Source organism: Coenobita brevimanus, chromosome 51 (genome assembly GCF_032717465.1).
Source record: "Coenobita brevimanus isolate Jiangsu-jjx chromosome 51, ASM3271746v2, whole genome shotgun sequence".
NCBI classification, from domain to species: domain Eukaryota; kingdom Metazoa; phylum Arthropoda; class Malacostraca; order Decapoda; family Coenobitidae; genus Coenobita; species Coenobita brevimanus.
The window spans coordinates 31,021,921-31,049,554 of NC_137004.1; the positions used below are offsets into that span (position 1 = coordinate 31,021,921).

At 42.1% G+C, this 27,634-nt stretch overlaps 1 protein-coding gene across 2 annotated transcripts in view; it reads right to left on the reverse strand.

The window, feature by feature from the left end:
• The window catches only part of LOC145400101 (vesicle-fusing ATPase 1-like), a 116,529-nt gene that overhangs the window by 19,837 nt on the left and 69,058 nt on the right, over window positions 1-27,634 (reverse strand). For both annotated transcript variants that reach the window (XM_080272610.1, XM_080272609.1), the window contains exons 2-4: window positions 9,609-9,697; window positions 6,405-6,537; window positions 549-780 (exon numbers count right to left, since the gene is read on the reverse strand). In XM_080272610.1, the coding sequence (XP_080128736.1) occupies window positions 549-780; window positions 6,405-6,537; window positions 9,609-9,694 (451 nt within the window). In that variant the 5' untranslated portion in view covers window positions 9,695-9,697. The remainder of the gene's footprint in view (window positions 1-548; window positions 781-6,404; window positions 6,538-9,608; window positions 9,698-27,634) is intronic.

Here is a 27,634-nt window from a genome sequence, read left to right on the forward strand (position 1 = left end):
TTGATGCTGACTGTACATAGAAACGCTGTGATATCTGCACAATAAGCGTTTTTTTCCTTAGCTGGTCCCAGAATTTTGTCCTTTCACAGCTTTCTTCACATCTCACAGTGGTAGACTAAGACAGCACTGTAGCTCTACATCCTTCCCATAGCATCATATTCTAGTGTTAATAACTTGCTACATCTTAGTATTGAAGATAGAGAGACGGAAGTTTAAGGCCATGTTAGAGTAAAATGGGTATAGTGTTGATTGTAACCCCTATAGCACGATGGCGAAATATTTAATGTATCTTGGCTGCTGTGAAGGTAGAATAGACCTCTCAAAAGGAACGAATTAGACAAAATATAAAATCACATAATTAGTCGTTAATTTTACATTAGCAGATAACCTGGTTATAGATTAACAGGCCTTGTTTGCAAGTATAACTCTGCCTTCTTTGCAACTGCCATCTTATCCTTCCCTCCAGTCTCTCTTTCTCCCTCTCCCTGTGTGTGTGTGTGTGTGTGTGTGTGTGTGTGTGTGTGTGTGTGTGTGTGTGAAAAACCAACCTTCAATCTCCTTTACAGTAAGTGAGAGGGTCTTCTTGTCCTGAAACTTAAACACCAGAGGTTGTCCCACGGTGAAGCCAAACTTGGGGAACTGCTCCATGAACGTCATCGCCATCTGGTCCGTGTTGTAAGGGTCGTTGGTCGTGCTCTTCTTCTGCAGGAAATCCGCCTCCAGGACCATGGTGCCGATCAGCTGCCTCTGGGGGTCGTGCACGTACGGCTCCACGCGGATCTGTTGTTGCACCGTACCAGCTTAGAGTCTGATGGTTTGCCTGAATGTGTGTGTGTGTGTGTGTGTGTGTGTGTGTGTGTGTGTGTGTGTGCGTTTACTGGGGTGATGTTAGAATCTATTGGTGTGTTTTGATATGGGGGTTAGAAATTGATGGTGCTTGGGTAAGTGGGGGTTAGAAATTGATGGTGCTTGGGTAAGTGGGGGTTAGAATGTGTTGGTGTGTGGGTAAGTGGGGGTTAGAATGTGTTGGTGTGTGGGTAAGTGGGGGTTAGAATCTGTTGGTGTGTGTGGGTAAGTGGGGGTTAGAATGTGTTGGTGTGTGGGTAAGTGGGAGTTAGAATCTGTTGGTGTGTGTGGGTAAGTGGGGGTTAGAATCTGTTGGTGTGTGGGTAAGTGGGGGTTAGAATCTGTTGGTGTGTGTGGGTAAGTGGGGGGTTAGAATGTGTTGGTGTGTGGGTAAGTGGGAGTTAGAATCTGTTCGTGTGTGGGGGTAAGTGGGGGTTAGAATGTGTTGGTGTGTGGGTAAGTGGGGGTTGGAGTCTGTTGGTGTCTGGGTAAGTGGGGGTTAGAATCTGTTGGTGTGTGGGGAAGTGGGAGTTAGAATCTGTTGGTGTGTGTGGGTAAGTGGGGGTTAGAATCTGTTGGTGTGTGGGTAAGTGGGGGTTGGAGTCTGTTGGTGTGTGTGGGTAAGTGGGGGTTAGAATCTGTTGGTGTGTGGGTAAGTGGGGGTTGGAGTCTGTTGGTGTGTGGGGAAATGGGGGTTAGAATCTGTTGGTATGTGGGTAAGTGGATTATAGAGTCTGTTGGTGTGTGGGTAACTGAAGGTTAGAATCTGTTGGTGTGTGGGGAAGTGGGGGTTAGAGTCTGTTGGTGTGTGGGTAAGTGGAGGTTAGAATCTGTTGTGTGTGAGTAAGTGGGGATTAAAGTCTGTTGGTGTGTGGGGAAGTGGGGGTTAGAGTCTGTTGGTGTGTGGGGAAGTGGGGGTTAGAATCTGTTGTGTGTGGGGAAGTGGGGGTTAGAATCTGTTGGTGTGTGAGTACGTGGGGGTTAGAGTCTGTTGGTCTGTGGGGAAGTGGGGTTTAGAGTCTGTTGGTGTGTGGGGAGGTGGGTGTTAGAATCTGTTGGTGTGTGGATAAGTGGGTGTTAGAATCTGTTGGTGTGTGACGAAGTGGGGGTTAGAATCTGTTGGTGTGTGTGTGGGTAAGTGGGGGTTAGAATCTTGGTGTGTGATAATGGAAGGTTGAGATCTGTTAGCGTGACAGTGAATTCATCAGAATCTATTAGCTTAAGATAGTGGATCTGTTGGAATCTGCTGGCGTTAGAACGTAAATATCATGGAATCTGTTGGCATAATAAAGTAAAGAGTTTCGGATGTGTTGAGTGTGCAGGAGGGCTGAGAGGGAAGCATGAGTACCTGCCCATTCTTACTTCATGCATACAGTGACCTTTATTGACTAGGTTAGAAATTTAAGTCTGCACTAACGCTTGATAAAGCCACATGATTTTTATTTCTGAACACTAAGTTAAATTATAATATAATGAACTATAAGCTATCTCTCTGAGGCATGTATCCCATAGGGTTAGAAAAGAATACGAGTATGCATATGGCAGAGATGAAAATGGGAGTGTGGGAAGATCCACCTTCCCAGGATACCCCCTGCCTCTCTCCGCCTGGATCTGCCACTCCTCTATTCCATGTTTATTATGCACTGTTTTCTTTTACTTTACAAGCACTAACTCCTGGGCATGTATTCTATCACTCGGCACAGGTGATTCCAAAACCTATCCTTTTAACACACCTCTGTCATCACACAGTGCATGTACAGTGTTAAATAAAAAAAAGACTGGTCCTCAAACCACGGACTGTATGCCCATCACATCTCAGTTGTTAGACCAAAGTCCATGATACTAATATTCTGTATACACCATAAATACCCTAATGTTTTGTAACTGCCTTATTGCATCTGCACTAAGATCAAGTTTTCGGAAACTCTCCCGATCACCCAGTGAATGGGTGCGTCATGGTAGCCAAGTGGTAAGCGTTAATAGCTGCGAAGCTGGTGGCCCGTTTAGCGCCAGGGATTCGAATTCTGGTGCAGCCAGTTGAGACCACTCCACTCAGGTGTCCATTCACTCTTTTTGGGTTGGTAGGTAAACTAAGTAACGAAAGTAACACCTAGGGGAGGTAATTGTGGTAACCTGGATGATGCAGTGGCTTTGTCTCCCAGGACAATAGGTGAAAAAATTCACTGCAGGCCCAATGGCCAAAGTTTTGGAGATGAGCACCTGTGCTAAGGGCCTTCAGACATTTGCTCCCACGTTTACCTTTTTACCCTGGCTACCATAGCGATAGTCAGTAGTTGCCAACAAGTTATTAAGATCAGTAATTGATAAGCCTTAAAGTCAGGCCTGCCTTTTTTGTTTTTTTTTGTTTCGAGACAGGAAAACTAATAAATTAATTAATCTGTAATGACTAGAAATAATTCTAGCCTTCATATAAATCGATTTAATTAAAAAAATGTAGAGAAGAGAAAAATATTTTAGTCCCGTATATATGCAGTCCATTGTTTACATGCTGACAACAGGGGAACTAGGTACGCGGGGCAGTGTTCTACTTGGCTGGTGCCCTTTAACTCCGGCAGGAGTATTCAAAGCGTTGCTGTGGTAGGCGAGAACAACATCGACAACCAGTAAGTTTCCTATCAGTAATCATGGATTCACTTATATTGTACATATACGGTCATCAGCAAAACTGTTTCACCTAACGCGTTTATTTTTATTTTTATTTTTATTTTTTTTTAAGGCAAGCTGTTCAGTTACTCCTAATTAGGTAGTAGGTTAGGTATTGTACCAGGGATACACCCAACTATCGGAGACTATAATTAATGTGTTCACCATTTAGCTTATGCAGTTTTTCGTTGAGTAATTCATTATCTGTATACATCCCTTGCAAATGCACATTATAATATTTAGTACCGGTAAATAAGAAGTTGGGGTGGGGAATGTTTTCCAACTCCTAGCTCCGTCCGTTATCGCAGGTACGTTAGAGTACGTTATGTAATGTTAGTTTAGGTTAGGTCATTTTCATGTAGATGCAATAAATGACGGAGACAGGAGCTGGAGAATCTCCCTCATCTCATCCCCCCCCCCCCAAAAAAAAAAAAAAAAAAATGCAACGGAAGATAATAGAAGACAAGATATTGAAACTTTTTAAACCAGTAATGCGTGTATTAATTTCATTACCTGTTAGTTGGGTGTAATTCCGAAAATTTACCGTATGCTTTTGGGACTGTATTCCTGATCTTCCTTCTTTTTTTTTTTTTTTTTTTTTTTTAATGGAATTAAGTTCCATTGACCGTTCTATGAATGATTTTTGCTTTGTAAGTGAGCTGGTGTCATATTTCGCTGATGTGTTGCACCTTGCAGCCTTGTTATATATTCCTAGGACGAAAGGTCAGTTTCCTAAACGTCTGGTTCCTCGGTGAATTCCTGAGTGCGGGTCCGCAGCGACGGCGACATGACTCATGAGTCGTCCTTTCTTGACTTCGTCGCCACCGTGGAGATCCATAAGTGTATGGTGGCGTTTCGGAGAGCCTAAGGTTATGTGAACCGGGTCTTGAAGAGGCCATACGTTCATCTTGGAAGGGTTTGTGTCCTCCATCAGCTCGAGGACTTCCCTCACAGGTGTGGAACCGGGTGAGGAAAATTTCAAGAAAATTTACCATTCCCTCCCCTCCTGGTTTAGGCTATGTGGAGCAGGTGGGACTGTGGTTGATCCTTTTGCTGTTGCAGAGTTGCTTGCTGATCATTTTGCCAGTGTGTCACAAACCGATACAGAATCATCTTCAGCATGCCACCGTCGACATTTAGAGTCATGGTCCCAGTTTTGCCTCCTCTGGGAGTCTTATAATGCCCTCTTTTCTGTTTCTGAACTTCAGACAGCTTTGTCGCCTTGCCTTGATTCCTCTCCAGGCTGTGATGATATTCCGTATATCTTTTTACGTCACCTGTCTGATGGGTCCCTTTCATTTTTGCTGTCAGTATTTAATAGGATTCGGTTTACTGGTGGGTTTCTTCCGGTTTGTTGGGGTGTTGCTGTAGTTATCCACATCCCCAAGCCAGGTAAGGATCATATACAGCTGACATATTATCTGCTCATTTCTGACTTCTTTTATGTGTAAGGTCTTGGAAAAGTTGGAGAATGGTCGGCTTGTGTGGTTTTTGGAGAGAGGTGACCTCTTATCCTCTGTCCAGCATGATTTTCGCAAAATGTGGTCTACCTCTGATGTCCTGCTGTCCTTGGAATCTCCTGGATAATGTAGTGAGAGATTGTGGTGCAGTGTAGGAAGAGGGGGTAATCACATCCTAATTCAGAGGGAATAGTGTCTGTTTTCCATTTGTGTAAGGTGAATGTCACCGTTTATCTCATACCACTGTTCTGCCATTTCTTATTTCTTTTCTGTGATGTGTTACCTCTTACCTCTTACTTGTTCCTTATTTCACTTTCTAATCTACCAAAATTAGTGCCTTTATCTGGTCTATAAAACTGTGTCATATGCTATCTCTTGTGTTTTGCTGTCCCTTAGTTTTTACCTGCTATCTCTTACTTGGTATGTAATATCTGTTGCTTGCTACTCTTATCTCACTTGGTCCATCGAGAGAAAAGCCTGTTATTTCTTAGCTGTCACCTGTCTCCTGTTACATATTACCTTTCTGCTGTCTCACCTCTTCATCCAGGGAGAGTAGAACTTATCTTTTTTTTTCTGTTTACCTGTTATCTCTTATCTATCTCCTGCTACCTTTTATCTGTTATCTGCGAAAGTAGCGCCTGTTTCCTCTATATGGCGTCGAAGTCTGTCTCCCCCAGCTTCACCTGTTGCCTATTATCTCTTATGGTACCTGTTGTCAGCTATCTCCTGCTCTAGCGGATGGGGAACCTACTATCTTTTATCTCTTACCAGCCACCAGTTACCTGTTATCTCACCTTCTCTGTATGGTGGTGAATCTCGTGTGCCCAGGCTTTATCTGTTGCCTGTTACTGTACCTGTTTATCACTTCGCTCATCCCTTCTCTCACCTTGTATATGTTATCTGTTATATCTTATCTATTCACTCGCCTTTTATCTGTTACCTGTTATCTTTTTCCAGTTCTCGTTTGTCTACTGTATTCACGTACATTTATCTTCCACCTTTTGTCTCATATCAGTTACCTGTTATCTGTTATTTCGCCCGTGTGTTGAATGGTGTCTGTTACCTTTTAGCCTGTCTTTTACTTGCCCTCTGTTATCAAGTTGCTGTTATCCGATACTTTTTATCTGTCACCTCTTATCTCTTATCTGTTATTTCAGCTCCTGGAGAGAGGGAGAGTAGTGCCAGTTTTTTCTTGGGAACAGCTGTCACCTGTTATCTTTCATATCTCATGTTGTCTGTTGCCTCACATACTAATCGAATGAGTAGTATCTTTTTATCTACTGCCTGTTATCCTCTTGTCTCAATCTTGAATCTCCCACCCGTTACCTGTCCGCAGTCTAATATCTCACGACCTTTTATCTACTACCAGTTATCCTCTTATTTCTTAATCTTTACCCTCTCGCCCGTTACCTGTCTCCTGTTGACTTATCTCACCTCCTGGTCTAGTGAGAGGAGGGCCTGTTTCCTCTGTATGGCGTTGAATCCCATGTGTCCAGGCTTCACCCCTCGGTCGTGCCTGATGGTGTAGATGTACTGCTTGCCATGGTCCGCCGTCACCTGGATGTATCTGACAAAACACAAACCCTGTTACTATCACTGTCATGCTAACATTCTCACCCATGCACCAGCACCAGCACTATCACTATCACTCACAAAGCAACACCAGCATTAGCACTATCACTTACAGATCTACGCCATCACTCACTATCACTCACAAACCGACACCAGCACTATCAGTATCACTACCACTATCACCATCACTCGCAAACCAACACCAACACCAGCACTATCACTCACAAACCAACCACAACACCAGCACTATCACCATCACTCACAAACCAACACCATCACTATCACTCACAAAACTCCATATAATATTATATTGTAAACCTTAACTCCAGGACTTTAAGGGAACGTTGGGCTGTATTCTAGGCGGCGCAGGAGATTTCGTTGCACCTTTTTTTGAGCGATTTATTTTGTACATTATTTGTTTCTAAAATCGATATACTGTAGTTGGATTTGGTAACGTACAGTAATAACCAAAAAGATTCAAGATGCAATATAAATCGCTGAAGAAGAGGCGTTTCAAAGTCTTCATTGTCAATTAGGATATGACCCTAGTCTCTGCGAAAATAGTAATCTATTATTATGTAAACTACCAGTCCGAACTATACATGGATGCATTTAAAGTTAAAACACACACACACACACACACACACACACACACACACACACACACACACACACACACACACACACACACACACACACACACACACACACACACACACACACACACACACACACACACACATGCACGCGCTCGCACTTGTTGCAAAAAGGATAAAAAATATCTTCGAGGCCAGAAACAAAACTGAAAATTAAAGTACGTGACAAGAGATAAGTAAAAAACAAACAAAAAAATAATAAACGCCAGAAACAAAACTGAAAATTAAAGTACGTGACAAGAGATAAGTAGGAAAAAAAATAATAAACAGGGCCTTAGTCAGATTTTTTTGTTTTATCTTATACTCAATATCTTCACGTGATTTTATGCAGCTACTGGACAGTCTTTCCAACTGGTGAGGGTATAGACAGCCTTCCTTAACCTTTCCAGTACGTGAGGCTTTTCTAAATTGAATAAAGTTGTATGAACATAGCATCATCATCATCATCATCATCATGATCACTGTATGGGACGTAAATGAAGGACAGAGTCACTGGAAGGGACATTAATGAAGGGCAAAGAGACCGTAAAGGGCATAAATCAGGGACAAGGAGACACTGTAAGGGACATACATCAGGGGCAAAGAGACACCGTAAGGGACATAAATCAGGGCAAAAAGACAATGTAAGGGGCATAAATCAAGAGCTGAGACACTGTAAGGGATGTCCATCAAGGGCAGAGATACTGTAAGGGGCATAGATCAAGGGCAAAGAGATACCGGTAGGGACATTGGTCAAGGACAAAGAGACACTGGAAGGGATATTCAAGTAAATGAAGGGCAAAGAGAGACTGAAAGGGACACATATCAAGGGCAAAGAGACACTGTATAGAACACAGATCAGGGCTAAAGAGGTAGAGGGGAATAAAAATGAAACGGCAAGAGATTGCGAAGGAGGCGGGCAACTTCCTTGACATTGAAGTTGAAGACATTCTCGCAAAGAATAATAATTCAGGGTCAAAATGACACCGTATATTTGTATGTATATATGTGCGGTTAAAAAATCAACATAGCCTACTGTAGTTCAGATGCCTTAAAACCATGAAAATAATCCAAATCCAGAAGACGGCCCATTGACTCGACTTAAGGGACTCAAAAATAGGACACGATCAAGACAGAAAAAAGATTGAATGCCAGAAACTTACGGCCAGGGACATCATTACACTGTGTAGAACCTTAGTTAAAAGCCAAGCAAGCTCAGGGAAAGGTCGGCCACTCACTTGACTTTATGAAAGAAGAAACCAACAAAGAAAGATCACTCGTAATGCAACACACTCGCCCGACAATCGGTTTATGGTCGAATCTTTGACCCTGCCCGTTTACTGATTGTTCTCAATATCGAATTACTTCATCCATGTCTGACTCTCAAGCCATCCACCAAGTTTGGTTCAAACAGGATCAAAAGTGTTTAATCGGGCCGTACCCTTTGCCATTAACCTTCGACCTGTTGTTCTGAAAATAGCGTATTTCATCCTTAGCTTACCTTAAATCCTTCCACCAATTTTGTTCAGATCGAATCAAAACTATGAGTTAGAGGGTCTAACCTTTTACTTTTTCCTGTGACTTTTGCCACTGACCGATTGTTTTCATAATGATTTGACCTCATGCTTTCCTGTTCCTCAACCCTTCCACTACGTTTGGTAAAATCGAATAAAAACTGAACTGTCCTTGCCCCTGACATGACCTAGGACCATTTTGGGGCAAAAATTATTCACCTGTTATTCTGATGGTCCCCAGTCATGCCAAATTGGGTGAAATTCCATCCCATAGTTGTCCACAATTTTGCTTACTTACAAATAGACAAAATAACAGAGAAAGGGACCAACAAACAAACCGACCCGAAAACACAGGCATCTCACACTCACGCCAACTGATGTGAATACATATGAAGATCTCAAGGACATAAATCAGGACATGATCAAGATCTAATAAGAGTGCCAAAAGTGAGGAAGTACGTGACAGGACCAGGACACAAATCAAGGGGAAAAAAATAAATAAAAGCACTGCAAAGAACAAAAAAAGACACTGAGCATTAATTAAGGCCAAAGAGGCATGGTAAAGAACATAAATCATAGGCAAAAATACACCGGAAAGAACAAACCAACCCCCCCAAAAAAAAAAAAAAAAAAAAACTTGTAGAAGAAAACTGAAAAGACAAGAAACATATGACACGCCTCTGACTTCGCTTTAAGGGACACAAGAAAATAAACAGAAAAGGGCGTGATTAGGTTAAAATGAGGACGGACATGATAGAAAAAGGCCACAACGCAATCACAAATGCAACAACATGATGAAAAAAGAATCAAGACTAAAAGGACTGTCTTAAAAAAACACTAATAGGACACCGTGCAGGAGGAAAAAAAAAAAAAAAACTGAAAGGGCAAGATCAGCGGCGAAGTCGGTGCCCACTCACTTGACTTTAAGCGGGAAGTCATTCTCGTTGACAATGACACAGTTGGTGAAGGACAGCTCCTCGTTGGGACACTTGGCCACCCGCATCACCTGGGAAGAGACACATGTATCTGTTAGAAAGTCTCCTTACCATGATCATCATCATCATCATCATCATCATCATCATCACTATCAGTCTTTCCAACCTCTTTTCTCACCTAAGGATTGGGGGTGAGGTAGTGTCCAGAGACCAAGAAAGAACAATGTGCGGTACACGATGAAAACAGTATCAGTGTTCAGTACATTTATTACAAAACAATATGGCACTACAAACGATGGCCACTGATGCCGGATGATTCTACCCCTTGTTTTTAAATCCCCTTTCACAAGGATGCCTTATATAGCTTGCTCGTGAAGTGTCGTTATCAATTTTGTTTTCATACGCTCTTTGACGCTATATAATAGTCTTCGTGGGGCGTCACGAGCTATACCGGTATTGATTTAGAGTTTACGATGGCATCGGACCTCTTTTACGCAATGCTTGTTTGTTCCTGTGTACAGTTGGGGACACAACTCTTGTATCACCTCATAACGATAAACAACGAAACAGTGAACGATGACTTTGAAAACCCACGGACATGATCTTCAGAGCTCATCAGATTTTTCAGAATATTGTGTAAGAGTTTCATTACTGTCAGCCCACTTGACTACGATGACGTCTGATTCATTTTAATCAGACTACGAACAAACGATTTTATTTAGCCTAAGAAGGATCTCTGGCTGTGAAGAGGTCAGTGAAGCCTCTGTCTGACCCTTCCATTTCAGATAGTCTCCTCTGAACTGAGTAATATTGTCTGGTGATAGTAAGAATAACCTGAAAAAAAAAAAAATCCCATGACTGAAGGAGTTAAACTGGAGACAGGTGTACGGTACAAGAGACAACAAAGGTCCTGTCCTAATGCCTCTCCTGCATCTTTCTACCTGGATTTATACAGCCATTCTGTTGAATCTGCAACAACTGACACTGATGAATATAATTTGCCACAGATCAGTGCCGTAAGTGTAGTTTGCATTTCATCATGGGGACGGAATTTCAAAGTCCATGGAATGCAAAGCCCCAGAGACGACAGGACATTTGTTGCTGATGTACATTTCAGCACACAATTCCCAGAGTCTTGAACTAATATACCCTTTTTACACTGACCTGGCCCATAATTGCTATCTCTTTATGTTCAGTACTGACTCGTAATAATAGATTAACACTAGGGTATGATGCTAGTCACGAAGAAGTGCTGTGGAAATTATGTAGAGCCACAGTATTGTCTTTTTTTTTTCCACTGAGCTACGTGAAATAAGCTGCAAAAGGACAACAATCCAGGCCGTTAAGGTAAAAGGACTGCAACCGTTTTTCTTTGCATTTTATTATGCATATTATACCCTGATTGTTTTCACGTTTTTTTTTTTTTTTTCACGTTTCTGGCATTAAAATAGTTTGCCTCAGTAACCTACAAAGAATAAAAATGTGTAATAAGGAAAACAAATCGCCAAGAGAGAGAGGCTACGAGATCTTCTTGACAACTAGAATAAAGCCTTGTATCAACACTCGCGGGCTTCCCTGCTCACCTAGGAGAAAAGAATCGTCTGGGTTAGCTGGGATAGGACACTGAAATATTCCCCAGTATGATAGTTATTGTTCTGTCTGTCTGTCTGTCTGTCTGTCTGTCTGTCTGTCTCTCTCTCTCTCTCTCTCTCTCTCTCTCTCTCAATGTATTTATCTGTCTGTCTCTTAATAGCCAGTCGCCTTAATCCCTTGAGAGGTGGCCACAAACAAATCGTCCCCATGTCGCCCAGTCACCTACCATTACGCTGCCCTCCCACAAGTCACACCCTCCTCTCCCATATACCTCTTCATTCCATCCCTCCATCTTATCCTCGGTTTCTCCCTCCTCCCCCCTTCCATTGCGTTCATGTGCTCTCCTCGTTAGTCTCAGGATCCCATGACTCAGCTGAATACAGTAAAATCGTCTGACTAGCTGGAAGGGAGTACTAGAGTTGTCTTGACGATAAAAGGGTTGATGAGAACAGTATTAAAGAGCTCTCAGGCCCCTATGACCCACTTTCCACTTAAAATCGTCTGGTGTCTCCTGGAAAAGTGTTGCCCCGTTCATGAGAGGGGTGAAGTGTAATAGGCGTAAAAATCCGCTGAGGGAGACTTGTCATAAATTCTCATAAGCCATCAAGAGAGAGAGAGAGAGAGAGAGAGCCGTAACTCTGTCCATGCAATAAGCCCGTGCACCGTCCCGCATGCAAAGAGCTGCTTGTATACGGCCCAGGGGGGGAGGGGGAAGAGGCAACCACTTCCCCGGAGCTGCCGTGTGGGGAGATATTTACCATTATTATTTTTTCTCTTCATTGCCTCTTACTCTTGAGCCGTCATTGCTTTTCTGTCATTATTATTTATTTATTTTTTTTTAAGGCGTGTTATCTTGGAGCTTAATCTGGTCTTTTGGATTTTCACTTCATTCCAGTCTTCCTTCAGACACGCAGTCCTTTTCCTTATCCGTCATTCCCTTCCAGTCTTCCTACAACATACGCTTCTCTTTCTCATCCTTCATTATCAATTTCAATCTTCCTCCAGGCATATACTCCTCTTTCTCCCACATCCCATTCCAGCCTTTCTTCCAACACACACTCCTTTTCTTTCTCCTTCACTTTATTCCAATCTTCCTTCCAACACACACTCCTCCACCTGCTTCATTTTTATCATCCTTCAATACAGTCCTCCTTATCTTTTATTCAATCCCAGTCTTCCATTAAGCATATGTTCCTCATTCGTAGTCTTCATTCCATCCCAATCTTTCATCAAACACACATCCATCCTCTTCATCCTTCATCCTATCCCAATTTTCCTTCAGGCACACACTTCTAATCCTTCATTCCATCCCAGTCTTCCATCAAACATACACTCCTTTATTATCCTTCATTCCATCCCAGTCTTCCATCAAACTTACACTCCTTTATCATCCTTCATTCCATCCCAGTCTTCCGTCAAACATACACTCCTTTATCATCCTTCATTCCATCCCAGTCTTCCGTCAAACATACACTCCTTTATCATCCTTCATTCCATCTCAGTTTTCCTTCGAGAACATACACTTCCACATTACCATAATTCCTCTGCAGTCCCTCGCTTTAGTCTCCGACCGCGCTTATAAAGAATCTTACCCAGTTTCTATGCAAAACAAACCCATAGCAATTAGTTATTCACAGAAATAATTTTGTTTTGCCGTACTTTCACGCTGATAGTTCTAATCTTTTACTGATCATTAACTCTCCTCCTCTTACCAGCTTCCTTCCACCTCTGTCTCAACGCCGCACTGTTACATCTTTGTCTCCTTTCTGTTGCTACTTCAATGGTCACTGCTTCTCTGAACTGCTTGCATCCATCCACTTCTACGGCGGACACGTAGCACCCGTCAAGCAACAAACTCTCATCCCTTTTCAGTCCAACTCTTTAATAGTTAACTGTTACTCCCAGTCCTTCATGTATGCAACAGATCAACATTGGAACTGTTTTCCTCTGTCTGTATTTCCTACTTCCTATGACCTCCGGTCTTTCAGACGCGATGTGTCCAGACATCTCGAAGTGAACGGATCTTAACTTTGGCTCTTTGTTTTGTTTTTGTTTTTTCTTGGAGGGAGTAATCTTGTGGGCTTTTGCCCTTTGGTTCCTTCTTTCTTGCATAAAAAAATACCACGGTTTGGTTTTGGAGTGTTTGGCAGCTGAATGAATGAAGGTAAAGTATAACCAGACGATCTAATACGCAACATCTGATCATGACAGCTTATGAGTACGGCTATAGGGCTTCCTTCTCTCTCTCTCTCTCTCTCTCTCTACTTCGTCTTATCACTGTTCTCCTTCCACTGTCAGTCTGTCTACACACACACACACACACACACACACACACACACACACACACACACACACACACACACACACACACACACACACACACACACACACACACATTCTCTCTCTCTCTCTCTCTCTCTCTCTCTCTCTCTCTCTCTGCCTACCCCTCCACCACCACCCATCTTCCAGCATTTACCCTTCCATCTTATCCTGCGCAAACTTTACCCCTTCATTCTGTCCGTGTCCGTCGAAGTTTTCCGTTCAGAGAAAATTGCAACACATGATCGTCCTTACACATGATCGTTCTTTTCGAGATGCCTAGACCCACCACATTAAAAAGACTGGACGTATTAAGCTGAGGGAAATGCTGAGTGTATAAAAAAAAAAAACAGTTCCAGAGTTGATCAGTTCTGTGCACGAAGGACTGAGAGTAAATACTTTTCAACTGTATTCATCAATTCCAGTGCATTTTTATCGTCAGCTGTAGTTTCGCTCATTTTCACTCCTCAGCTCCTTCTCTCCGATGGCGTTTTATACCAGTATTTATTTTTGCTGCCACCAGAGGCGTGCTGGAGAGGGATGCCTTCATGTAGTGGCAATGATATAAATGGACGACTTTTCCAGGTATTACAAACATCCTTCAACTACTTCCCTGTCCCCCCAAAAGGAGGATGATGGACTTGCAGAAGGGGAACATAAGCCTTCAGTCCACTGGGTTCAATTTCAGATGAACCTGGGGCCACAACTATTACGGCCACTGCTACCAGAGGATTATTTTCAGTTTAGGAAAGATGTATAGTTGTGACGGTGTTAAATAAGGCCATATCTAACCCATCTAGTTGGATAATTCTCTCCTAATCTAAATATAATCGTCTAGAGAAAGCAAGAAGGATTAGAAATGATTAGATTGAAGAGATTAATCCCTTCAATACGATTACGCCTTATATATTTTAATCTTGCCATCACCAGCGATTTCATTGGACTTAGCAGTCGTCCGATGGTGAAGGGGTTAAGTGTGTATCTAACCTCTGCAGTACGAAAGTGTTCCGTAAACTGTTGAAAATCGTCTGGAGATTGCAAGAGTAGTCAAAAGTCCTCGTAGGGAAGGGGTTGATTCCATTGTGATTTGCTTTCATACCTAAGTAAACTCTTGCCTAATCCTGACTCATTTACACCCCTTCCTTTCATTTCGGTTTACATCATCATCATCATCATCAACATCATCATCGTCGTCATCATCGTCTTCTCATTCATCATTATCATCATCATTATTATTACCTTCTCAGTCATCATCACCTTTTCATTCACTATTATTATCATCATCATCATTATTATTTCCTTCTCAATCATCATCGTCATCATTACCTTAACCCTATTCCTGATAATATAAACGGGCAGGGTGTGACACAGGCAAAGGAAGAAGTGAAAACATAAATGGGAGAACTATCATCTGAGTTGGAGGTGAGAATGTTTTACAGCTTCTTTCACAAGCATTCCAAATTCTCCCACAGGCGGGACCATCACTCAAACTCATTATTTGTGTTTTTAATAATCTTGTGACCTCTCTCCTCCTCCCATCTATTATCTAATGTCACCAGTAATACGTGTTATTAGAAAAAGACCCCTGTTAACACCTTGAGTTAGTAGACCTCTTACTGTTTATTTTTTTCTTTCTGTCACTGAATGATTTGAATCAGCTTAGGATGGCCGTTAGTAGGAGGGAAATGGATAAAACACAAATAGAATACGCTATTGTGTAGCGCCAGGGTTATTGGAGTCTGTTTTGATCCCCATACAATGAAAGGTCTCTCATGAGGTGGATAACCTTGTAAGGGTGTAGCAAGAATAAACAAGCGTGGTTGTCGAACGCGTAATCGGTTTCGCCCCGAGATACTGTCAGAAGGGGATGGGGAGGAAAAGGACGTGCTGAACAAAGGAATGGGTAGGATGGGTTAGGTTGGAAAGTTAATGGGTGGTGGGGCTCGAGTAGGAGAGCATATCTTGTGAAAATGGGTACTGAAGGGCTAGTAGTTTGAGGGCAGAGAAGATTGTATCAAAATATACTCTAAGAGTGAGTGTCAGGGGGGTTAAAGAAATGAGCTTGAGTATACCTAGTGAAAATGGGTGCCGAGGAACCTAAGGTTTTAGTGCGGTTATGGTTTATTTCAAAGTTTTCCCTAACAAGATAAGCTTGCTTTGCTCTCATTAACCTGGTTTTGTGACAGGTAAAAAAGACGCCATACTGTATAGCTTCAGGTGATAATGGAAGTTGTTTGAACTCCCCTAAGCTGCTACTGTAGATAGCAAGTATTAAAAAACAAGCAAAGCAGAGCCATGCAACCCGCCTTCAACAACAGGAAACTCTGTGATACCTGAGTGGTAGAAATGATCAGTATCATAAGTAGACCTAAAAGTTTTCTGCAGTGCTTCCAGTTAGTAATGAATAACACCATAGTTAGCTCTAAAAACTCTGTAGATTTTGCAGTAGCTAGCTGATTCCGTATCATAATCTCACGGTTATGAAACATTTTGAACCTGATTCGGTTGGATCACCTTAGCCCACTCGACCACCAGCTGTCATGTGGTTATATGGTTACCGGCTAACAGAATAAGTGGTTTTCTGGTTACAGGAAACCATTTGGGTTTTCACTAAGTGTAGAGTCACCTGAAGACAGCAGTACATTGAGTAAATAGATGGTGGGCACACTCCAACCGAACATTTGTGGTTGCTCAGTTAAAAAAGTAATACGTCTCATAGTAAAGCAGTAAACATTCTCAGGCTCCTGTAACTATATAATTTCATCTGAATAAATTCGTCTGACATTAAAACAGAATACTAGAATTTTCCCGGCGATGAAAGGGTTAATGGTGACATTATTTACACCCCGGCTCCCCTGTCTAACTTTTAACAGACGGAAATCATCAGATGTTAAAACAAAAGAGTTGATGCCACCATGAGAGGGTTAACAGAGTATGTCACACTAACACAGTGACGCTGGGCCTTTTACTTCATCGGGTTTCTCTTATCCTAATAAATAAAATCGTCTGGTGGTGGCTGCATTAACCCCCCTCACTAAATTGACGTATTTATCCAGTTTATTCTTACAGTATTCAGTCAGTTATTTTCACCTCCGAGGAGACTTTTTGAATGTGAAGAGCAAGATGTAACCTTCTTATTCCCTTCACTACTAGAGCTACTTTGCAAGTTGAGTACTATCGTCAAGAAAAACAAGACAAAAAAGAGAGAAAGAAAAAAGAAAACTACTACGATAGGGTTAGCATCCAAAGCGTGTCTATGTCGGGAAGGATGTCAAAAAAGGCTTATCAGATTTTTTTAAAAAAAATTTTCAGAACCATTACGTCTTGAGTTCTGTGGTTTACCTTAGAGACTGCCAGAGGATTTTATTTGGCACTGTTCTGTAATTTACTTTAGTTATTACCAGACAATTATCTTTAGCATGAGAGCCCTTGTGGTGAAGATGACACACACACACACACACACACACACACACACACACACACACACACACACACACACACACACACACACACACACACACACACACACACACACTCTCTCTCTCTCTCTCTCTCTCTCTCGTCAGACACCCGCGGAGGTATCGATATAAACTTACAGCAATATAAAGAAGCGCCACATGAATCCACCCATTATTTTCATCCAAAAAAAGTTTTCTCGTTTTTTCCCTCTCTCATTCCGACTCGTACAGTTGGGTGTATGTGGAGTTGCCGTCAGTAGTTGTGTCAATATCCACAGAGATCTTGCTATGCTAACCAGTAATAATCAAACCAGCTGGAAGGGTGGTACTTTCACTTCATTCGGTGGCAACGCCAAACGTGTGTAAAAGGATAAGTAGCCGCCGCTGTACACATTTAATTATCAGAGTGAGTTTTTTTTTTTTCTCTCTCTCTCTTGCCAAGCCCTCTCCTTCACGCAGTCTCCAGCCCACTTGCCTTTACCAGTTACCTAGCTCCACCTCCTCCGCTTCCCTTCTCTCTCCCTCCCTCTGTCTCGGTACCCCCCTCCTCCCATACACACCCCTCCCCCTCCATCAGTTCCGATTACCCACCATATCCCATCTTCCTATCTTTCTCTTCCTCTTCCTTATCCCCCCTCCACAGCCTCCCTTCCATCACCTCCAATTACCCAGCCATATCTCCTATTCCACTCACCTTCAGTCACTACGAGCTTCCCAACATTGCCTTCTCTTTCCCTTTTCCTCCCCACTTTCCTTCCTCCAAATAACTCCTCCAGTTTCCCAATCCTGCCTCGTTTTTCCCTATCCCGTCCTCCTGTCATCCTCGTCTCCCCTCCGGCACTGTCAGTTTCCGAACCCTACCTCCTATTTCTCTCTTCCTTCCTTCATTCCTTCCGATCCCCCTCCTTCACTCCCTTCACCACCACCCAACCCCTCCTCAACTCATCCCCCCCCCCTCCCTTCACTACCTTCCGCCCCTAAAGGCTCCCATAGTTTTTTCCCCGTTCAATTCCCCCGGATGGTATTCCTTTGTTGTGGTCAGACCTTAGGGGGCCGTGTGTGTGTGTGTGTGTGTGTGTGTGTGTGTGTGTGTGGAAGATTTAGATATGTGTACTGTAGTGTGTGTATGCGTATTGTGTAACTATTACGTGCTTGTAAAACAAAAAAAGTGTTGTACCAATGCATAAAATAATCATAAATATATATATATATATATATATATATATATATATATATATATATATATATATATATATATATATATATATATATATATATTTATTTATTTATTTATTTATTGCTTTGAGTACTGACATACTGTTAAGGGTCTGAAATTAACCATTTGATTGCTCGTATTATTCTCATATGAAGACAGCCCTTTTTTTTAAGCCTAAGTCAATCAACTGATAAACGTACACGTCAAGCAGACTGCAATAGAACGAGGCGCCTCCAGTGCGTTGCAGCCTCAGTTTATATCTCATGAGTGTTGGAGGTGGCGCCTCTGGTTTCACTTCCCGCCTCTACGCTGGCTCCAATTACTGTATGTCTGTCTATCAACCAGTCCTTGTTTTGCCCCATCAGTAGAATAGAGGCCCAGCCTCTCTCTCTCTCTCTCTCTCTCTCTGTCCTCAGAGTGGTAAGACGGAACCCCTTACTATAAGGCAGGAGCACTTTCACCGAGTTGATCACCAGGCGTCCATTTGATTATACGGTTACCACCTAGCGTGGGATAGTTTCCTGGATTACAGGAAATAATTTGACCTGTCCCTCACTATATAGTCACATGAAGGTTGTACTACACGAGTGAGTGGATAGTGGACGTCGCCACCTACCTCTGGTTACACGTGGGGTAAAAGTGTGTGGAATCCATGCGCAGTTTTAACAGCAAGTTTCAAGAGAATGATAATGCGAAGGGGATGGTGTCATGGAGGGGAGAGGATGCTTTCGAAAGTGTCTTCGAATGTTGCCCAACATAATACTTGGATAAGGTAAAGTGGACGGAATATAAGGCGTGTGAATAGATAGTTATGATACTGTGTAAGGACCAGATGATCAAAGTTGCCGCTGTTGGCAACACTAGTTAAAGGAATCTCACACTGTAGTCAGGGAAGTGGAGCTGGAACCTGGTAATTCCTTCATCTAATACGCCATATTAATTTTACTGTTGCTACTACGAGAGGATTTTAATCAGCTTGGAAGAGTGCCGTAGAAGTGGAAGAACTAAAGAAGGCCGTTTCTAATCCATCAATAAAAAAAACTATCCAAAACTGTTCAAAATTGTCTAGATGTAACATGATTAATAATAATAAAAAAAAATGATTGACCAGTCAAGAAGCTGCTGTATCGACTGTAACTCATTGTTTTCTTGATACGAAGCAGCCACTATGAATAAGCAAAAAATATGACTTGCTGATACATTAAAAAGGGTGCTTAGTTGAGTGCCATCAGAAGGAAGTCTAAAGGAGAACATAAGAACATTGCCATTGCTTTTTGTAGTTTGTATTTCCCTAGCTCGATGGCAGAACATGACATCAGTACTGTTCGAAAACGTTTCCATAGCACTTCTTCGTGACTAACATCATATTATAGTGCTCATCTCCTGGTACAGCTCAGCATTCAAGACGAAGAAATAATGCTTTTAGCCAGTATTAAACAGGAGAGAGTACAGGCAAAGCAGTGTTACGTGTGAGGGACAGAGTATCAGAAGGGATGGACTTGTTTCACAGTAGTATGGCCGTTGATTAAATTGTTCATCATTCTAAGGACGTGCGAATACCCTGTTATAAAAATTATTATTACTATTATTATTATTATATAATAATAATAATAATAATAATAATAATAATAATAATTATTATTATTATTATTATCATTATTATTATTATTATTATCGTCACTGATACCGCCGTAAGATTTTTTATTCATTACAGGGAAGTTTTCGCCGACTGAAGGTAAAGTTAGCGAAAAAGTCCCCAGATAAACAGTTTTAGGTGGCCACTTACGATCAGTATTTATGACAGTAATATTGGCATCAGCACCTGTCAGTAATCCAGCCACCACCAATGGCTCAGTAATATCGCTTAATATTCTGGTGTATCATTGCCATCAAGCTGTGAAAATCAAGTACTAAGTATACCGCTAACATGGATACGGACATTATTGGCTTCATAGCGCTGGGAGTCAAACTTGTTTCAGTTCCCTCAAGAATTTTATTCGCAGTGAATTTATTTTCCTTTTCACGTCATGTATGGTGACCTCGAGCAGTTTTTCTAGATATTTGCGATGTAATATATATACGAATCAGTCTTCTTGTTGCTGTCATAGGTGTTGGCCATATCACATTCCAAAGTAAAGTGTGTTCTGTATCCTGTTTCTCTCAGCAAGCTAACTGACGTGTGATTTTTGACATATTTTTTAAACCAGTGAACAAAGAACGAAAAGCTGGGAACGTATAATTTATCAGCAGCTTAGGTTATATTATATTTGTGCAGGAAAAATGAACAGAATAGCCGTTAAAATATGTAGTCTTTATATGTAATGTGTTTTAATCTCACTTGGAGAAGAGGGGTGTTTCCCGAACAACCCAGGCAATACCCCTGGATGCGCCCATGTGTATAGTCATATCTGACCTTCCAGAGCGCTGGGAGGCCACGATATACATGCATACATTCCAGAATGAATCGCCTGTCTTTTTTTTTTTTTTTAGGGGAACCCGACATCACACCAGGATGATCTCTTCACACAGACTGGGGAAATATTGACAATTATTAATGACGTAACCATCAACCTGTTAATATTATTGCCTTCTAGCCAGTAAAAATAAACTCTCTCTGGATATCATCAATATATTGGACAAACCCCCATTATGACCCATACATGACCAATATTGCTGTCAATATCAAAGAGTGATCAGTATTGCTGATTCTGAGCACTGCGCTTTAGCCTGACAGTCTTCAAAAGAATCTGTATCGAACTATAACGAAACAATACATTTCGTTATTGGAGCTCGGTGGGGCATAATATGATCTGGTTTCGGTAGTGGGATGTTTGATGCTAGAGACTCTGAATATGAGCCATTGAGTGCTATATTGGGAATGATTGTGGTGATTCTCGGCCAGGTCAGACTGATAGACTTGGTTTGTTCCCGCCCCCCCTCCTTATCCTTGTTTACTTAGTACTAAAGACCTGGATGGAAAGTTGGAAACAGACTGCTGCGTGTCGTGGGCTGGAGGAAGATTGAGACCACTTGGCCAATTTTGTCTGGCTTAATGACCCTGTACAATTGGCAGGCATAAAGTAAAACCTTCTTCATTGTGTTTCGTGTATTTCCACAGTTAATGTACAGTCCTGAGTGAGCCTCCACTTTCCTTGTCTTCCAGAAACTATCAGTGCACCAATACACTGCAAAGACTAGGCGGCAACGCAAGGTCAACAAACCTGATTCTACCTGAATTGCGCTTCAGAAAGGTATGTGCCGATTTTATTTATTTACTCTTTTACCCATATTCCAATCTCATGTCGTGAAGGCCAGCAGACCTGCATTATAGCGCCTGTTATTCTAGTCAGCCTTTCTTCTCTAAACATCCATCATAAATCAATTTTTATTCCTTCAGAAAATTCGTGTTTGTTCATATTGAAAATTGCATCTCAGAGACCGCCATGCCGGCATTTTGTTAAGATGGTAGATTGGATCAGAGTACTATCTTTATTCCGGTGGAAATGACTGAGAATGGATGTTTACAAATTCCAAACTCAGTGTTCTCAAGCCATTACCAGCTGAACAAAATGTGGTAAATTATAGAGTTGGGGGGATTTAAGGGGCAAAGGCCAAGGTATATTTCCGGTAGAGATGCATGTTAAAATCGAATTCATCGCACGTAAAATTCGTAGGTAAGTCAGTCGTATAGGGGAGTTTGATGTAAAAGTAAACTTTTACTGAATTTGGTTCTTGTATTGAATTGTTCGGTATATGAATGTAATATTGTGAATAACAACCGTATTTTTAAGACCAGAGTCCTTAAGAGTACAGGGCCGTTTCTAAGGGTCGTTTATGGAACAGTTTTTAGCGTTATACTGTATGTGGGTAGCCTGCACGCCACGGTACATAACGGACTGAGTAGCCACGTAGAGAAACCAAACGTGCTTTGTTCTCATCGTGGTGATGGGGAGGGAAGCCTTTATGTGGTGACACTGATATAACCGGACTGTTCCAGTGACCGGTTATACAAACATTTCTCAGCTTCCTCCCAATCTCTTGAGAGGAGGATGGTGAACTGCATGAGAATGGCAACGTAAGCCCACAATCCAGTCAGTTCAGGTTTCACGTGAACTTGAAGCCACAACGACAACTTTCGTCACAGGATTCATAAATATCATCGTATGGAACCTTTTAAGATTACGACAGTTAGCTGTTAACTGAGACAGGTAGACACAGGAAGTTTCAGATAAGCAGACAGAGACAAATAGATAGACAAATAGACAGATAGACAGACAGCTTCCCTCTCCCGGATCCGCTGACAAGACTCTTCTGGAGACATTATACAGAGGCAGGATCGATCAGAGAGAGAGAGAGAGAGAGAGAGAGAGAGAGAGAGCAGAAGTTGGGGGAAGAGGGAAACGGTTGATATTTTAACTCCTCCACTACGGTGGCATTTTACTGTATAATATACCTTGCATCCTCTTTTTTTTTTTTTTTTTTTTTTTTTTTTAAGTGAGCAGGTAGCAGGGTGTGGGCGCCAGTACCATACACAACACTAAAACTATTATTTTGAAGACTGCTGAAGTTAAAGAGGATTTACGCACCTCGTTGAAAGCCTGTGACGTAGTAATAAGTTTTACTGAGTGACTTTTTCTCAAAATTCGCCACCAAATTACTGAGAGAGAGAGAGAGAGAGAGAGAGAGAGAGAGAGAGAAAGAAAGAAACAGCGCTAACTTCAGCATCATAATTGGATCATCTTTGAAATATTAGTGTTTCACGTGTTGAAAATCTCATGGAAGAGTAATAGGTGCCGCTAAAGAGATGTCTCTCTCAATTCGCCAACATACTGCTGATAAAAGCTAAAAAGCGCCAAACTGAGCACAAAACTGAGTCCAGCGAATGACTTGTAATGCAATGACATGTTGGTTCAAAGCCCATAAACTGACAGTATGCACGTTCTGACATAAGGTGAAACATTGCAATGTGCGATAACAACAGGCAAGAGAGACTGCACACTTCTTCTTTTAGCTAAAATAGCAACATTAGCAACCTTGCATGCAGGAACACGTTCCACACTTTCAAGTGAGGACACCTACGAGTATAACTTCACTCAGGAGAGGCTTTCCGAATTGGAGGGGATAGATGTACCCTTCATTAACCTTTGCCCTGCAGTGGAGCTTTCCTAATAATAATCAAATTGTCTGGCAGCAGCCAAAAAAAAGTTAATACAAAAAATAAATAATTAAAAAGTCTTTTGGAAGAGGAGAGGTGGCAAGCGGAATGGAAGAGAGGGAGGAGTAAATAGGAGGGAAGGAAGCTGGTCGAAAAATGTGGACTGTATAATTCTTCCACCATAACTTGTCCGAGATCCCTTTTTCAACTATTTCCCGTTGCTCAGTGGCGGAATAAGGCATTACTGCGGCATCACATCCGTTCTGTAAAACTTCTCTGTGACTAGCATCATATTCTTGTGTTATCCTCTAGTTACAGTTTGCATTTAAGTAGGAGAGATGGTTATGGCAAGTTTAATTGCACTTAGTATAGGTGGAGAGGGCTGGGTGTGGTGGTGGTGGGTGAGGCAGGGACGAAATTTCTGGAGAGAGAGAGAGAGAGAGAGAGAGAGAGAGAGAGAGAGAGAGAGAGAGAGAGTGGATGGAGGGGTAGGGTGAATAGGATATGGAAACAGCAAGAGGAAGAGGGTGGGTGCAAGGGTGTTTCGGGAGGAGAGAGGTAGGGCGGAGATAATGGATAGATAGATCGATAGATAGATAGATGGAGATAGAGATTTTTAGATACAGATGGACAGATAGATAGATAGATAGATAGATAGATAGGGAGAGAGAGATAGAGAGAGAGAGAGAGAGAGAGAGAGAGAGAGAACGTGGAAAGGAAAATGTGTGCGTGTGTGTGAAGAAAAAGAATAATAATTAAGTTAATCACCGTCATCTGCAGGAGGGTCATTATGGCAGACATTTAATATTTTGCTATGTTTCAGTCTTTCCCGTAGAATATGACCCATTTCTGCTACCAGATGAACAGAGACACTGAAGACACAAACTTTTTCCATGAGTCTGACCGGCCCGATAATCAAACCGGAAGGGTGTGTGGCAGGAGGAGGAGGAGGGAGGAAAAAAATAAAGGGCGTGTTAATGGACGAAGGAAAAGGGAGAAAATGTAAAATAAACCAGACTGCCCCAGAGATATAGGCCTACTTCTCCCGTGGGATGGATTTCTTTTCTCTCCAGTGAGCTTGACATTTGACTCTGTTGTCTTCAGATCGAACATGACTCAGATCTAGTCAGTACCGACCGATCTACAAAAATCTTCACACACACACACACACACACACACACACACACACACACACACACACACACACACACACACACACACACACACACATGTATGTAGTAAGCAGCCACCATAAATGTAACAGACGTGACGTGTATGGTGAGTGTGAGTTTTTCTGCTGGGGTGTTTACCAAGCTAGGCCTATTCATGTTGCCTCTCTCTTCCCTCTCTTGCTCTCTTCTCTCTCATAGTTATCTGCTTTCCTATACTGTTTAATTTTTTAGTTCTGGAATCAATATATGGATGGAAAAAGGATATAAATATGGGTTCGTAGGTCTTTACTGAGTACCTGCCAGGGATGCTGTACACTGATTCTTTTCTTTTATTATAGGTTTAAATCACAGCATCCTAAGCTCACTGGATGGCTATTCTCTTGCGTCTTGGAAAGTGTCGGGCTGTATTCACAATTTTTTTATTTTCGGTGAACACCTTCTGCATTGTCAGTCTGCATTTTGCACACCCTAAATGATAACATTACCTGTCATTGAAATCTGCTGTTCTCTTGTATTCATATTTCAAAATACATGTTCTATAATCCCTCTCCCCCCAGCACGCAGTAGGCTACTGGTACAGAAGTAAGACAACAGTATAACATTGAGCCCCAAGGCTAACAACATTACGTAACTTAAATAAAGTAAAAAGGTGAGTGTTGGTGGGAGAGTGAAACTTTTAACGATGTAAAGAGTTGGAGAGGTTGGAGAGGGTTAGGATGGGGAATGAGAATATAGTAGTCTTGTTCTGACCCCAGGCTCACTTCAAGACCACTTCAACCAGGCTCTCCCTAAGACTTGTTGAGAGTATGTTGAAAGACTGGGTATGTTTTGAGAGTGAGTACATGAAGTAAGTTTGTGAATGTGAGGTAGGTGTGTGAGAGGCCAGAGTGGATTAATTTGTTTATGAGGGTATTTTGTGTTTGGTGCTGAAGCAGAGAATAATTATGGAAAGAGGAGAAGGAGGGTGGAAGAGATGGGGAGGCTGGACTGTTGGCTGGGAGCAGTAGTAGCAGTGAGTGAAGGAGGAGGAGGAGGAGGAGGATGAGGAGGAGGATTATGCCTATCGACTCTACCAGGGTAATTTAGTCAGTTTTTTTTTTTTTTTTTTTTGCTTAATCCCAAAATCACCCAAAATATGACCAACATAGTTCCTTTACATCCAGATTTACTGCAGGATGAACGGGGACAAGGGGGAAACAAACTTTATCCAGCAGTCTGATCGGTGCGAGAATTGAACAAGGGTGGGAGGAAGAAGGGGAATGAGGATAAAGGAAACAGCTGGTGGTGGGCGGGGAGGGAAGTGGAAGGAGGGGAGGGATGGAGTGAGAGGGATGGTGGAAGTGGAGAGTTTGGAGGGAGGGAGGGACGGAGGGAGGGAGGAGTATGAGCTGGGTAAAAGAGGGTGGGTGAGTGGGTAGGAAAAAAAAAAGAAAGGAGGTTGAGAGGAAAATAAGATGAAGCAGAAAAGAAAAGTGAAGACGAGGAAGAGGACACAGAGAGTTAAGAAGTTAAGAAAAAGGAAGAAGAGGAGGAGGAAAAGGGATGCTAAGAAGTAACGATGAGAGAGAGAGAGAGAGAGAGAGAGAGAGAGAGAGAGAGAGAGAGAGCAGTATGGATCGTGCAACGGCTAAGTCAGGTTCCCCATTCTCTTTGCCCTCCCTATATCCGATTTTCTCTTCCACCCAGCCTTCTCGCCCACTGTTTTTTGCAAGATTTATCTATTTATCCGATTCTCTTCATCTAGCTATAGTTTCTGCGTGTTGATAGATTTACTTTCTATATACTCATGTCCATTTTAGTATCTGTCTACTTATCTGTCTATCCATGTATCTATTTACCTATCTACCTGTGTCTGTCTATCTCTAGCTCTCTCCATCCATCGGTCTTTTTCTCCTCCTGTCTGACTGAGGAACCACTGTTCTTCAGTCTTTCAATTCATCTGAATGCATCTTCCTTCTGTGAGTGACTGGTGGGAGAGAGAGAGAGAGAGAGAGAGAGAGAGAGAGGGGGGGAGAATATGGCGTAGATGTGTAACTCTCCAGGGCCTACATCGCAGCCCCTCCTTAATTCTCTCTCTCTCTCTCTCTCTCTCTCTCTCTCTCTCTCTCTCCATATCAAACACCCTTCCCTCAACAGCACCTCAAGTGTCTCTCCACCATAATGACCTCTTAATTAAACACCGCCCTAATTGCGGCCACAGTAATCCTGCCGCATCAAGTTGACCTAGAATATAACGTAACCCAAAATGACATGACCTTACCTAAATTAACGCAACCTAACGTAAATGCTAACCTAACCCAGCCTAGCCTAATGTATGCTAGCCTAGTCTGATTTAACCTACGTTAGAATTGTCTGACATGATCTAATTATAAACTAGTGTAGCCTGCTGTAGCCTCATGAAGCCCAACAAAGGTGGAGCAAACCCAAAATTCCTTTGCTTATGCCAGCCTAACGCATACCAAACTAACCTAACCAAGCCTAACTTAATCTGCTTTAATAAAGTGATGTAACTACTTGTACTCTGAGCGTACCTGACTAGATTAGTATACCGAAATGTAACCAGAAAGCTATTTTTTATACCACTGACTGCAGTGAATTCCTAGAACTTGAATTATGAAAAAGTCGTCCGTCGTAAGTCGTAATTTGGAATGAAGTGCGATTTTGGGAGGCAAACCGTTAATCATGTGTGTGTGTGTGTGTGTGTGTGTGTGTGTGTGTGTGTGTGTGTGTTTTACATTTGTGTTGCCTTGTATGTAGGCTATTCTGAGTTTAGTAAAATAATCTAACATTGGCCGAAAAGCATAATGCATATAGTTAGCACCTGAGGGTTTACTGATTCCACGGCGATGACCTTTCCTACGAAGGTGTCATGATGAGCGTCCTTGGTGATAGATGGATAAATTAACCTGAGATAGTACACACAGTTCACACCCTATGGAGCATCACTGTGGGACTACACAGAAAAGCTGGCACATGAACGGATCTTGAATTTGGCTCTCTGTTACCTTGCTTTTGTTTTTTCATGGGGTTCCTTCTTCCTTACATAAAAAAACAAACATGGCGAGTATTGTAATTGGCTAAGAAAGCTACCGAAC